We start from the raw sequence: 15,864 nt of genomic DNA, 5'->3' as shown, positions 1-15,864 counted from the left end.
ATGACAGTAACTAGAGCTCATATAGTCAGCAGTGTAACTAAATCATATGATCCCAAGAGGGTACGAAAAGACAAGACACCCACACATTCAAAAATAGAATAAATTAAGACCTTCTTTTCTCCATTTTGTTTCTTGACTGTAAACTATCTTTCAAATAATTGAAGATGATAATGATTACAGAGATCAACCTTTCTATAACTTGTTATGATTAGGCAGGGCTTGAACCCCAAATAGATGATGTGTCTATGGTAAAGATAATTTTGAAATTGTTATTCTCTAACTACTTATTACAAGATAGACAATCACTTTGCAAGATGTCTACAAAGAAACTTGAGAGTTGGACATTTCAGGTTAGATGAAGAAGGAAACACTCACACCAACCCGAGCATCTCAGTAGGGCGCAGTCCATCGCTATCTAAGTTAAGTAAAACTAGAATTAGGAAGATTGTTGCACACATGACCAGATGTTTCTTGCCCTTCAGATCTCTCATTTTCTGTATCTTCTCTGCTTTTCAGAAAGTCTTTCCTGACTGCCTGATCTTACACAGAGCCCTGTTTGCATCAGCCATCCCTGCCACATGCTATGCTATTGATGAGTATGACCTTCCATGCTTGGACCAACTCTGTCTTCTGCACCTCTCCCCTCAACTGCTCTGCTTCAATCCCATAACTCTCATCCCCGCCCTGCTTGTTAACCACATGAAGCAAGCTCTTCACAGGTTTGTACTTGCTGTCCTCAACAAGAAGCTGATTTCCCCAGATATTTGTAGTGCTCACTTCCTGCGTGGATTCAGACCCCTGTTCAAATTGCATTTCATCAGAATTGTCTTAACCCAAGGGAAAATGCTCGGGCCTTGGTTGAGATTTAAGGGACATGGAAACTTCAACCTACATTTTGAGAATAGAAATGTAAAGACTTGTTCATATGTGGGAAGAATAAAGTTAAGGGGTGAGTCCTGATCGCCCCAGTAAAAACATACCCCGCCCTTCTGCAGCATTGGCTCTATTTGCATGCATATAAAAGTGTAATTCCTCCAAAGAGAGGGGAGTTTTGCATTTTGTTCCTATATGTAATTCTGGCCTCATGGACAATAATTTTTGATAATGAATTTTTAAAATTTGTGCACTGTATTCCATGCTGATGCGAGCATAATATTTGTCTATAAAACATCTTTCAATAAACCTTTTCATTTAGTTACTACTTTTTATTCTTTATAATTATGTTTTGAAGTTAATTTCTAAAGGTCTGGTATTTGTGCACATTTTATATGCTAATTGGATTACCTAATTGTCACATGAAATGCCAGTGAGGTTTATATACCCATCACCTGGCTCATCTTGGTTCTGCTCATGCATGCCTACGTGTGGCTAACCTAGCTGCTTTTCGTTTTTGGTTTTTGATACAAGGTATCACTATGCAGCCCAGGAAGGCCTCCAAGTTGAGATCTTCCTACTTCCTGCTTTAGCCTGCTGAGTGTGGACTATAGGAGTGCCACACCCCACTGGCTTCCTGCACAGAGTTTTATGAATCATTTTTGTACCTCTCAGGTTTAACAGATAAATGATGATTTATCATTCCATGACCATTTTGTCAGTAGTGCACACTCATACACACACAATGAAGAAAAAATGTAAAAATCTTTTATGTGGCATATGAACTAGTCTCCGTTTTTGTTAATTTTTACATTTTATATTTACTTAACTCAGTGTTGGCAGAAATTAGGAAGCCAGGATATTATATCCTGTCTACTGCATTTACTGTGGATATAGCTTTTATTAGTAGTTTATCCTCTTCCACATTCATGATTTGGTATATATATATATATATATACATATATATATATGTATATATATATTAACTTTATACATAAAGTTTAAAATATTTTAAATGTATTTAGATTTTTTTATTTATATGAATGATCTGCATTCATTTCTGCCTATGGGTCATATATGCACTTGGTGCCTGAGGAAGGGATAAGAGGGAGTGAGCCCCTCCTTTAACTGAACTTACACAGACTGTGAGCTGCCAGGTGAGTGCTCACAGGTGAGTGCAGGAGCGAGACAGCGAGTCTCTTCACCACTGAGCCTTGTTTATGGCACCCTAGAATTTACTTTCTTGAGTTCCTAGCTTAATATTTTTGAGGATTTTTAGTGAGTTTTTGTTAATGTCTTAAATGTTACTGGGGTGGGTTTTTTTTTTTCATTTTTTGGATTTGTTTTTTCTCTTTGTATTCTGTAGGAATCAGTATGATTCAAATTGTCTGGGCTTTTGTTGTGGTGACGAGTTTTTTTGTTGTTTTTTTTGTTGTGTTTTTTTTTATTTAGAAATGGCTAATAAGTTTTCCTTGCCATGTATCACTATTTTTTATGAAGTAATAATAGTTTCTATGATTCTCAAGATAACTATGAGTTACTTGCCTATCTAAATGTATTCACTTTATCTTAGCAACCTTCAGGGTGAGGCCAATCTTCACGTAACAGAGGCGAAGGCAACTGCTGCAGGGTTAAGTCAATGACATTGCTCACATTGAACTGACCCAGGGAGCTGAGTCCTTCATTTATAATCTACAGCTTTTCCTCACCTTAGTAGGACAAGAGTACATTCAAAATATGAGTAACGGGCCCGTTAGAATGTTCTAGCATGGTTCCTGTTACCATGGTGGTTTTCAGTTCAAAGAATTTAGTCTAGTACCACAGAACCTAATGTCACCTGTCAGCTGCTTCCAATTTCAACTTCTGTGTCTTAAAGTAGGGCATACTTCAAACCATAAGGTAAAAGAAACATCAGACTATTAAAAGAAAAGGCCACAATACCTTGTTCTCTAATGAAACTGAATAAAAGTAATTAAAAGCAAAAGATAGCTAAATTAAATCTCATATGAATAATCAACAAATAGCCACTGAATTTAAAAGAAAGGAAATAGTAATTAGAATTAAGATAATGAGCCCAAAACTGATCATTCACACTTGTAATCTCGGCCCAGTAGCCTGGAAACTAAAGCAAGAGGACCCAGTCTAAGGCCTACGTGGCTCTTTCTTAAACATTGAAAAGGAACTGAGGCAGAATGATGATGAGTTTGGTCTCAGGCTTGGCTACAGGACAAGGTCCTATCTGAAAATGTCACCTGACAAAAGTACCTAGATATACATTTTAATATTAAATGCATTTATCAAGAAGGAAGTAATCATTTTAAATGATGCAGTTCAACACAGAGCATCAGAGAGTCCAAGAAAGCAAATGGAGATTCAGGAGCAGAAAGTCATGGTGCTCGCCTTTGATCCGAGCACATGGGCAGCAGAAGGAGGCAGATCTGAGTCTGAGCCTAGCCTAGTCTACAAATAGAGTGCCAGGACAGTCAGGACTACACAGAAAAACCCTGTCTAGAAAAACAAAGAAACAAAAAGAAGGAGGAGGAGGAGGAGGAAAAAAAGAAAATTAGGTCAGAAATCAATAAAAGACACCAAACACTAGAGACTATTAGTAAAACTAAACTCTTTTTTGTCCAAACAACTCTATATTTGGGAGTCCTGACACATGAGTTCTACCAACTTTGTGAGAAGTTAGAGAAGTTAGAAAATAATTTTTGAAACATTACCTTAGAAAATAGAAAACAGTAAAATCTACAGAGCTCATTTCAGAAAGATAAAGCTAACGCAGATCTAAAATAGGTAAGTCTACTGGCTAATTTAATTATGGTTAAATGTGAAAATACAGAGAGAGAGAGAATACAATGAGCCTTGATAGCTCAGTGGACAAAGTGGACAGTCTGATTGTGGCTGTGGTGCTGAGACCAGCCATAGTCTACTGAGATGACGGAGGACATCTTGTTGGTCCTTATCTAGGATTCTAAATAGTGGTTTCTATTCCAAGAGAATGCTAGCCACTAAGGAGAGTGTCCCAGACCCAGGTTACCAAAGCTGTTAATAATACCCATGAGGAAGCTATTGACATTAGTCTCGAAGGAGAACTGTTTCTCAGTTCCATCTGCAATGTGCTACCTTCAGTGAACAACTGGGTCCCTGAGACCCTCTAACAGGTTCTTCACTTTCATCCCTTGTCCTATGGAAAGAGTGGGACACCTCAACTGCCCTGACACATGGCCTCACGCATATAACAAGCTCTCACCCAAAGCTCTTCAAGCACTTCCCTGATGAATATTTAAAGACAATTTATCATGTCGTTGCTGGGAATTGAACTAAGGACCTTTCGAAGAGCAGACAGTGTTCTTAGCCACTAAACCATCTCTCCAGCTTAAAGATAAACAGCATTAACTTTAAAACCAACTCATCATGTAAATACCTATAAAACATGGAAAAGAAGATTTTCTTTAAGTAAAAATTAAATGCCAGTGCTTAGAACTTAATAAAAAGATTTTAGATGATTTTCTTTATGACTAGAATAAGACAAGGATTCCCACTCCTGGGGTAGCCCCACCCTACTACAAAGATAAGAAGAAACACAAAAATAGCTATGATCAAGAGCAAGTCTTGAGGACTTCTAAGGATATCAGTCTCTACTTAGGTGAGCCAATGAAATAAAAAAAGATACACGACTAGAATTCATATGAGAATTCTTCAATATGCTGGCAGTCTTTCATTGCATCTTCTATTTTACTGGGAAAATAATAGGAAAAGTGAAGTAAATTGTTATCAGGTTACCATAGAAACAGAAGAACATGTGTGCTTGTGAGTATGTTCAGGGAACTGTCCTAGGATAGATGACCACGCTATTGGCATTTTCTAAACTCTAATAAACTATCTAGAAATGGCTTTATATTTTGATCCTTTTAAGGATATATTTTAGTATTTTTAATTATATGAATGTGTATAAGACTCTGTGGGACATTTACATGGAGTGCGGGTGCCCACAGAGGCCAGAAACAGATCCCCTGGACCTGGAATTTCAGGTGATTATGAGCCACCTGATATGAGCGCTGGGAACCAAACTTTGGTCCTCTAAAGAACACTGTGTTATCGGAATCAATGAGCCATCTCTTTAGCCATTGTTTTCAATAAAAACCAAACAAACAATTTTCCTGGATCGGATGACCTTGCTAAAGAACTGAGAACATAATTAAAATTATTAGCTTTTAGAAATCCCTCCTTAAAATGTCTTTATTGGCATGGTCGTAGCATGGCCAGGGTCTGTATTGATGTCTATGACCCATGTTGCCACCACAAGCCACAGGATGCCTAGAGTATAGACTGCAACCTCTGGTCATGTGTGCATCTGGAGGCTGTGCTGCCACCAGGGCCATGCTGATCTGAGTGGTCTGTGATGTCACCCAGGGCCATAGTGTCTTGGGGCCAGGACTGCTGCCAAGGGCCATGTCTGGTGGCTCTACAGCAGGCAGCGTCTGAATTGAAGTACGTGGTGCCTTTTACTGCTGAGGGCGGTCCAGATGCCGAGGCTCTGATCAGCTACCTGAGACCATGTCAGTGTCTGAGGGCCATGCTGCTACAAGGATCACACTGATCTGGGTGACCTTACTTCCCCAGGTCTGGGCTGCTGCCAAGGGCCATGTGGACTTAGTTTGTGGTACAATTGTGACTGGGGTCTATACTGATGTCCATTGTCTGTGTTGCCATGAAGATCATCAGAGCCAAGCTTGTTGAAATCCAAAGGCTGAGGTGAGCTGGCCTTACCCCTTACTGACCCTGGGATAGCTGGCCCTGCCCGTCACCGGACTAAAGCAAGAGTGTTGGCCCCGGTAACCAGGAAAGATGACCCCACTCCTCACCACAGGCTTGCACATCACGTGGGCAGCACTAGAGTTGACACTGTTATAGGGAACACAACCCTGAGAGAGTGAGCATAGCAGAGAGGACCCTGCTCTGCCCCTGTCAACCATGTGATGGCATGGGTGAGGGAAAGATGCTCTCCCTCCCTACCCACAGCAAGCAAGAGTGGTGGCCCTGGGATTCCCTCACTGGCTGCAGCAAATGGAAGAGTGGACCTGGTAACCCATCTGGGCAGTACACTAGAACTGACCCTGTTGGCAGTGGCACAGATAACCTGACCCTGAGGCCATGAGAGCCATGGGAGGAGGAGACATGACTCTCCCACCTCCAGTCTGCCATATGGTAGCATGGTTGAGAGAAAGATGCCCTCCTTCCCACCCCCACTCCCCATCCCACCCTTCTGGCCAGCTACCTGAGGCAGGCATGATACCCCCCAACCGAGTCAGGCAAGTGTATGAACTAGCACTGCCCCTCACTAGCTGCAACAACAGAAGAGTTGGCCCTGCACCCGACCAGGATAGCAGCCTAGAGCTGACCCTGTTTGAGGGGATGAAGGTGAGCCAATCCTAAGGGCCTGAAATGAGGAGAGCTGACCCACCACCAACACACACACACACACACACACACACACACACACACACTCCCTCTATAGCCCGTGAGCAAGAGAGAGAGAGAAACAGAGAGAGAGACAGAGATGGCCCTGCACCTTGCCTGGGCAAGACAGTGGAGCTGGCTCTGGCAGTGTGAGTGTGGACGAGCGTGACCCAAGGGCCTGATAGCAAGAGAGCTGGTCCCACTCCTTGCCTCAGGCTACATTGGGTGGGCTGGCTGATACAGTGCTGGAGAGCTCACCCTGGTGGAGAAAAAGGAGAAAACTGGCCAGTGGACCAGTCCAGCTACCAGCCAGGCCCAGAACGAGGGCTATGATTTGGCCCACTCCAGATATGGAGGCAATGAACCTACAGATCCAAAATTATAGGATCTCCATGACACAGGACAGCGACAGAATATCCAAGAGGAGCCCCAATGAGGGCCCAATATGAAAAGTGTAGCCAGAGGCCTCAAACCAATTGCAAGCAAAGACAAAAGGACAAAAGATGAGCTACAGCTATCACAGCTACAAAACTATTCTTATTTTTTGTTTGTTTGCTTTTTGTTTTATTGGTTTGTTTTGTTTTGTTTTGTTGTTTGTTTCTTTGTTTGGGTTTTGATTTTTGTTTTGTTTTGGGGGAAGTTTGCAAGGGTGAAGGGCAAATGAGGGTAATGGGAAAATGGATAGGATAAGAATGCATAATGTGAAATCCACAAAGAATCAATAAAAGTTTTTTTTTTAAATTACTGTATTAGGAATTCTACTAAATCGTTACAGAAGAAATGGCATCAAGTTTTTCTCTAAATCTTTACAAGAAAAGACTTCTAACTAAAAGTTTAGTTGTGCTGGGCCCTGGTGGCACACGCCTTTAATCCCAGCACTCGGAAGGCAGATGCAGGTAGATCTCTATAATTTCCAGGCCAGCCCGATTTACAAGAGCTAGTTTCAGGACAAACTCCAAAGCTACAGAGAAACCCTATCTCGAAAAATCAAACACACACATACACACACACAAGAAGTTTAGTTACAAAGTAGTTGATTAGTATGGATGAAGTAGTGGATTCACTTTCCAGAACCACAAAGAAAATGACATGAGAAACTCAGACAAGGGGCCATTTTGCCAGCTGTAGTATACAAGCCTATGACCCCACTACTCCGGAGCCTAAGGCAGAAGTATCGCATTTGAACTACATAGTAAGACCCTGTCTCAAAACAACAACAATGAAGTTTGGTACTCGATCCAACCTTATATGGATCCTGGTGGCAACTACACAAAGAATAAAAATTTCAAGTCAATAATGTTCTCTAAAAGAAATACAAAGTTGTTTTAATATTAAAAACCAATTCAGCGATATCTAACTAATCTGATTGTGCTGCATATGCAAAGCCTTGCTTGATATTAATCAATGTAGAAACTTATGTAATCATTATACAAGCTACAGGGGGAATATTTAATAAAAACACATACTCAGGGATTTTATTTTAAAACCCATTGCTAACAAGGAAACAATGTTCTGTAACCTAAACTGCACAACTTCAATGGTGAGTTACGTATGGATGTTTTCTGTGACTGTAAACGTGATAGGGTTCTGACTCTCACTGTTAGCCTTGCTTCATTTTCTGCTAGAAACACTAACCAGTGTTTCAATGGGAAGATGAAGGTACAGTTCTGGGAAGGAGAAAACAGGCCTTACAAAATTTGAAGTGTCTAAAAAAATCAATAATCTAAAATGTAGGTATTAGAGACATATTTTCTTAGAATTCAGCAAACACAACAAACAAAACTGAAAATGTGGAAGGGTTCCCAGTTGGTTTGTTTGTGTTTGACTTGGTGTTTTAGGGATGGATTCCCATATCTTAGGCTGGTCTGAAGCTATTTATCTCAGGATGGCCTTCAGTCTTTGGCCTCAGTCTCCCTACTACTGAGATTATGGGTATGAGTAACTGCAGCTGCTTAAGATACCATTCATTAACACAACGATGTGAAAAAAATACTCAGAAAAAGTGTGAAAACAGTGAAGATACAAAAGAAATTTACAAACGTTACTGACCAAAAAGAAAAGACATAGCTTGAGAGGCATTTCCAGTTCATTGAGCAGAATTTTATAGATCATAGCCTCGTTAATTTTCTAGATGTTAATCCTTCTCTAAATGATACACTGCTCATCAGAATTCAGATAGGACTTCTGCGGAGGTTGACGAGTGAATTCTTAAATGTATATGATCATTCAAAGAGCCCAACTTGAAGAATAAGAACACATTGGAAAGCCTATTCCGCAGCAGTCGCTTCCAGTTTGGCTGTGCTTTCGAGTCATCAGGGAGATGTCTCGGGACAGTGACACCTTACCTCCTACATAATTAAATCTGCACTTGTAAGGCACACACGCAGACATCGATAATCTTAAAAACGTGTCAGATGTCAAACGTGCAGTCAAGAGAACCACAGCCCTGCAGCATAATCTCATACAGCATGTAGGATGAGCGTGCAGTAATGCTCCAGTTCCGCATGCATTAAGACTGATAATCTGTCTTAATAGGAACATAAAATGAACAGCCCTGTGACTGTGTCTGGAGAAGCAGAGAAGCCATGGGAGATCCTGGTCTGAAACACGGTGTGATGTGGGAGTGATTTCTTATTAATAAAGAAACTGCCTAGACCCATTTGATAGGCCAACCCTTAGGTAGGCGGAGTAAACAGAACGGAATGCTGGGAGAAAGAAGCTGATTCAAGGAGTCGCCATGGTTCTCCCACTCCAAACAGACGCAGGTTAAGATCTTTCCTGGTAAGCCAGCTCGTGGGCTACACAGATTAATAGAAATGGGTTAGATCAATATGTAAGAGCTAGCCAATAAGAAACTGAAACTAATGGGTCAGGCAGTGTTTAAAAGAATACAGTTTCCGTGTAATTATTTCGGGTAAAGCTAGCCGGGTGGCGGGACACAGCCCGCCACTCCGTAATACAACAACGGTGTTTATGACTAGGGGACACGATACAGCATGAGCAAAGGGAGCTTTTCAACCAGGTAGGGTGTGGGACCCCTCTAATGCTATCACGTGGAAAGCAGATGGTCTCCGTGAGTTCAATGCCAGCCTGGTGCCCAACAGCAAATTCCTGTCCAGCAGAGTTACATAGTAAGATGCTGTCTCACTTTCTTTCCTGTCAATATCATTGTACTCATTAGCTCTCTCTAGATCTTGGCCTTCATGTCATAGCGTATATACAAAACAATTGATTTCAGGCAGACCACAGATACAAAGCAAAGACTAAATAATTAAATTTCAAGAGGCTAACATAGTATTTTCATAATTCATGATAAATAAAAATTTCTTTAGCAGCATGGAATAAAATTGTAATGGCAAACTGATCACTCTAACAGTAAAATTGAAAACTTCCACTCATGAAAAGGTATTCCTAAGAAAATGGTAAGCTTCACAGGCGAAAAAATATTCACACCAGAAAACTGATTATCATATATATGTATATATATATATATGTATATATATATACATATATATGTGTGGGTGTATATATATATATAATCAAGTCATTAGCACAAATTTATAAACCATAATATAAATGAGCCAGACCCAGGAACCGTGTCCTAAAGAGAATCTGCAAGCATCATGGGATAGAAGACTATATGTCCTGGATTTCATTAGACAGAAGGCAGATGTGAAGTAAAACCTGGGCTCCCTGCAGGGTTCCTACCAGAAAGACTAAAAGCAAGAAAACCAGTGACAGAAAATATCATCAAATGTGTTAATAGGAACTTTCAGAGACATCTAATGGAAATGTAGACTGAACAAGTGCTTAGGAAATTTTTCTTCCACCACCCATCAAGCACAATATACACACCATTAGACATAGCCATTTTGCTTGTTTTTAATATGCTTGTGAACATGAATGTATAAGAGAATTTCATGATAATACACTACCCGTGACTTTAAAGTAGAAATAATCCAAATGTCCTTCCGCAGTAGAATGGCTAAGTAAATTTTGGTTTATTAATCCACTACTATATTATACACTACTAGAACTGATGGTCTTCACCTATAAACCTAGGTTCTCAGTAGGTTGAAGCAGGAGGGTCACTACCTGAAGACATGCCTGGGCTATAGAGTGAGTCCAAAGCCAGCTTATGGAACTTAGTAAGACCCTGTAGCAAAATAGAAGTGAGAAGAGGGTTGGGGCTATTGCCTAGTGGTAGTGCACTTGCGTAGCATGCATAAGGCCTTAGTTTTGGTCCCCAGTACTGATATAAGAAAAGAAAGAGAGAAATAAGGAAAGGAAGAGAGAAAGGAAGGAAGGAAGAAAAAAGTAAGAAAGATGAAAAACAGAAAAAGAAAGAGAGAAAGAAAAGGAAGGAAAGCAAAACAAATTGTATAGAATAGTATAGATTAACTTTACAACACATGTAAGCCAGCCAAAAGAGTACATACTATAATTTTCCATTTACATGAAGTTTATAAATAAACAAAAGTCATGGAGTATTGGTTAATTTAGGGAAGAAACTAGATAACAATTGAAAAGTATTTACGATGTGTCTTCTAGAGCACTATTTTTCTATTTCTTGAGTGACTGTTACATGGATGTACTTAACTGTGGACATTCATTTCAATTAAGTGATAACATAGTAATAAAGTATAAAGGAAGAAGACAGTAATGGATCAAGTTTCTTTTGTGAAACAACTTACTGTTTCTTTTAGTTAACATATAAAACCAAGAGAATCTAAGAAAGCTCTTTGTTAGATTTCCTAGAGAAGTAGCTGTTATTTTTTAAATGCACTTTAAGTCTCTGAACAGCTAAGTCAGCCTTAGAATATTGAGCAAAAACAAGGGAATCAGATGCACCTGTCATTCAGAAAAAAATCAAATGATTGGGCACAAATAATGAAAACATCAACTAACAGACCAGAAGAGGTATTTATTTCCAAGACAAAGGATGCACATGTGAGTATATTATCTGATGGTACTGAGAAATCTGACCTAACTTGTAAAAAAAAAAATGTAAAATTGGATCCCTCTACATCTCATAGCAACGCATCCTGAAAATCAACAAAGGACCAAATATAAAATCTGAAACTGTGAAGCTGTTACAAAACAATTCTTCGTAGGTATACAGAAAGACTTCTTCTGTTAAGCCCTAAAAGCATTAACCGTGAGATGAGAAGCAATGGATGGACAGCTTAGAAGTGTAAATTCTGATGTGAAAGGGAGTAGATGTGATGAAAGATGGCCTAATTCCAAATATCAGTTCACAAACTTAAGTAAACTCTGAGGGCAACTAGTACAAACTCGGGAGTATGGAGGTAGGAAGGTGTGCATGTATCAACCTTTTTTTTTGGTATGGTAAAACTGAATAATTGCTTCCTAATTTGTGATATGGATACATCTTGATAAACCCACTGGAAACTCCCAAATTCATTGCATACATTAACCAACTCATGATCATAGCTCAATCTATTCTATCCCAATCATGTACAGAACATGCATTAGAACAGCGAAGGAAATCAATTCCTTTGTTGTTGCTGTTTGTTTGTTCTTTTAGACAGAGTTTCTCTGTGCAACCCTGGACTGGAACTTTTTTTTTGTAGACCAGGCTGACCTCGAACTCAAAGATCTGCCTGCCTATGCCTCCAGAGTGCTGGGATTAAAGACATGTTCAACCTCTGCCTGCTACAAAATGCCCATTTCAAAACCAAGTGTTTAATGCCCCATGTAACTGATTGACTACTATACTTAAAATAAAAAAAGAAAACCAGAATGGCTGTGCATTTCTTGCAAAGCAAAAAAAAAAAAAAAAGTGGAAATCTAACCATGGGAAGTCAGGGACAGGTTGTAAGTGGGAAAGCCAACCATTCTTTAATTTCCTAATACTTTCAGTAGACCCAGTTCTTTGTTTTGCTTTAATTCTCCTGTTCTTATAAGCAGAAACATATATCCACCTAGAAAATGTTTTTCAGTACTTTATATGTAATCAAACTAACTTTAAAATGCTAGAAAACATATTGGGGATTTTCCTTACAGTAGTAAGCTATACCAAAATTCACCAGCCTAGTTTTCAATAATTTTCAGTGAACTTTAACTCTTCAACACGGAGTTTTAGAGGAATTTTGTGGACAATAGGTGCTAATTTCTGTATCTTTACATAGAATTTGCCACCATTTATGTAGCTTAGTGGGGTCACTACAGAAAGAGGAGCATAAATGCAAGGCAAGCTTAGAAGTCCTTCTGAACTTGGAAGTACTCATTTGTAAGGATTGTGCCTTTGATGTCACATTCATTTTGGGTGAATCAAAGCAAATTCAGCTGTTCTTTTCTCCTTTTTGCGTTTTTTTTTTTGAATAATCTAGAAACAAGTATCAACGACACTTTTTGGATATACCTAACCAACACTTGATCATAGCTCAATCTGTTCTGTCCTAATCAGGTGCAGAACATGCATTATTACAGGGAACGAAATCTTTGTTGTTGTTTGTTTGCTTTGTTGAGACAGTATTTCTTTGTGTAGCCCTGGTCATCCTGAAATTTCTTCTGTAGGCCAGGATAGCCTTGAAGTCAGACATCTGGCCTGTGTTTGCCTTTCAAGTGCTGGAATTAAAGACCTATGCCACCACTGCCTGCTACATTGACAAAGGCCCATTTTGTACCTATTTTAAACGCCATTTTATGCTCCCCCCTTTTTTAACCCAATCACAACAATGTTCAAAAAGTAGGCAGAAGTAGCACATTATGTGTGTTGACTTGTTGAATTCTTATCAAAAAAAGGATCCCAGTTCACATTGTTGGATATCACCATCAACTAGAGCCTTAGTTTCTCCCTCCTTCACCAGCTGCTGGGTCTCCACTATTCAACAGTTTGTTACATTTGTGTGTGTGTGTGTGTGTGTGTGTGTGTGTGTGTGTGTTCACCTTTCCTTTGGAAAACTCAAGATTTGTGTTTGTGGGTACAATGAGGTTCGAACCTAATTGCCATGCCAGGCCACGTACACAGCCCTTTGTGTATTCTTTATTAAAATCTCTCCCACAAATTCCCAAGAGACTCTTATAAAAAACTTTCCAGCAAATTAAAAAAGTAGAGAAATGCTTACCTTCAAAGTAGATGCCTGACTGGATTTCTAAGACCCTGGGAAGGGTCCTTAGATCAAGGGAGTGAACAAATTCTTCCAGCGATACCGCCATGGCTCTGTCTTGGTTGGTGTGCAGATCTGATTTTTACAGAAACTTGTGGCTTCTGGATGTCAATTGTCTGCAGTCGCTTTCTTTGCTCATAATTCCTCTCTCTAGCAGGCAGAATGTCAAAGGGGGGGCCAAACCGGGGCAGAACAGCCCTAGGTGGACAAGTACTTGTCCGCAGTGGTTACTCTTCACACTTTCTCCCTGGGGCAGAGAGGATGTCACACTGCAGCCAAGCCCAGGAGGGACAACTAGAGCAGGGGAAGGCCGAGAACAGGCAGGAGGCAGAGTGGGTAAAGCCCTTGTTCTTCTTCTTGCGGCTTCATTTCCTTCTGACACTGAGCAGGTGTGGGGGTGGGGCGTGTTTGTCTGAACTGACACTACCCAAAGTAATGAGGTTGGCAAGCTGCCAGTGCCTATGCATCCACAGTGGCGGTGAGACCGTGAAGAAACAGGTACCTGTGGTGTGACCACTGCACATGGCCAGCAGGCAGGAGCAGTGTCTTACCTTAAGGGTGGCGTGACATCAGTGCATTACCTCTCTGCATCTGGAGTTTAGCTTGGTGTTTTATTTGCATACTCTTGGTGCTTTTATATTAAACTTGATTACAAAAGAGGCCTGTGTCAGCTGTTTTTGGAAATCTGATCCTCAGAAGAGGGTGGGAAACCACTTTTATCTTTTCACATTAAAATTTTTGCTGAACCTTAAAGGAAGGTGGGGGAGAGTGCTATATGAAAGTGGCTCAGGAATGACTGCAGTAGACGATGGGAACTTTGTGGCCTCCACAATGTGAAGGAAAGTCTTTAAGGGCAGTGCTTAGAAACATGACTCCTGGGCTTTGCACAGCTTCCCACTCGCAAACATTTCCTCTTCAGAACTCACTTGCTGGTTAAATGTAACTTTAAAAACTAACTAAATGATCTGCACAAGCTTCCAATTCCACAATTCTGCTCTGACGATCAAAGTTTAAAGTTAAAAATGCCCAAAGCCAAAGGAAACAAGAGAAATCTTGTGAAAACTAATCTTTAACCCTCAAAATCAGTCTTTGTTTGTTTTCATTTTTGTTTTTTTGGTTTTTTTTTTAAACAAAATTTCACTCTGAAGGGTAGACTGGTCTTAAACTCTTGCCAATCCTCTGCTGCTGGGCTGGGATTGCAGGCATGTGTCATGTCATGTGTTGGAATTACAGACATGTGTTATGTGTTGGGGTTACAGATAGGTGTCATGTGTTGGCGTCACAGGCATGTGTCATGTGCTGGGATTATAACCATGTGTCATGTGCTGGGATTATAGGCATGTGTCATGTGTTTGGATTACAGACATGTGTCATGTGCTGGGATTACAGGCATGTGTCACTACATCCAGTTTAAAGCAGATTTGTTGTCATTGGTTTTCTTTTCCTAATTTAACATTTACTGTTTCTTTGTGGAATTTTTTTTGCCTTTGACTAGATTTTTTTAATTTATTTTTAGATGCATTTTACATACCAACAACAGTTAACCCTCCCTCCCCTCTCTCCTTTCCCACTAAGCCCAGCCAACCCCCTATCCACTCCTCAGAAAGGATAAGACTTCCCCATGGGGAGCCAACAAAGTCTAGCACATTAAGTTAAGGCTGGACCAAGCACCTCCATCCTGCATCAAGGCAGAGCAAGGCATCCCATCAGAGGGAATGGGTTTGAAAAGCCAGTTCATGTACCAGGGAGAGATCCTGGTCCCACTTCCAGGGTCCCCTCAGACAGACCAAGCTACACTCTGTGATCCATATGCAGAGGGTCCTGTTATTTCCCATGAAGGCTGTACAGCTGTCAGCCTAGAGTCTGTGAATTCCCATGAGCTCCATCCGCTCAGCTGTCTCTATGGCTTTCCAGTCATGTTCTTGACATACACACCCCCACTCATATAATCTTTTCTCCCTTTCTTCCACAAAAACTCAACACCCCTTCATGATAACGGTCTTGGAGGGATCAAAGGTACAAAAAACATACCTAAACATAATAAAGACAATTTACAGCAGCTGACAGCCAACATCAAACTAATTGGAGAGAAACTCAAAGTGATTCCACCAAAATAAGAAACAAGATAAAACTGTCCACTTTCTCCATATCTATTCAATATAGTACTCCAAGTTCTAGCTACAGCAGTAAGACAACAAAAGGGGATCAAGGGGATACAAATTGTAAAGGAAGAAGTCAAACTGTCTCTATTTGCAGATGATGTGATAGTATGCATTAGTGACCCCAAAAAATTCTACCAGGGAACTCCTACAGCTAATAAACACCTTCAGTAATGTGGCAGGATAAAAGATGAAATCGAAAAATCAGTATCCTTCCTATATACAAATGATAAATG

The 15,864-nt window shown here is 40.2% G+C and overlaps 1 protein-coding gene across 1 annotated transcript in view; it reads right to left on the bottom strand.

Moving 5' to 3' along the window:
* Positions 1-13,518, bottom strand: part of Themis (thymocyte selection associated) — a 189,498-nt gene extending 175,980 nt beyond the window's left edge. The window contains 1 exon segment of the mRNA XM_041653576.1: positions 13,428-13,518. Within this exon segment, the coding sequence (XP_041509510.1) occupies positions 13,428-13,518 (91 nt within the window).
* Positions 13,519-15,864: the final 2,346 nt, after the last annotated feature.

The sequence above is a fragment of the Microtus oregoni genome, unplaced genomic scaffold (assembly GCF_018167655.1).
Source record: "Microtus oregoni isolate MIOR12 unplaced genomic scaffold, Mior012 000006F_ref0000085, whole genome shotgun sequence".
Lineage (NCBI taxonomy): Eukaryota > Metazoa > Chordata > Mammalia > Rodentia > Cricetidae > Microtus > Microtus oregoni.
The sequence above is the reverse complement of the archived record's forward strand: the minus strand, read 5'-3'. Positions and strand labels throughout refer to the sequence as shown.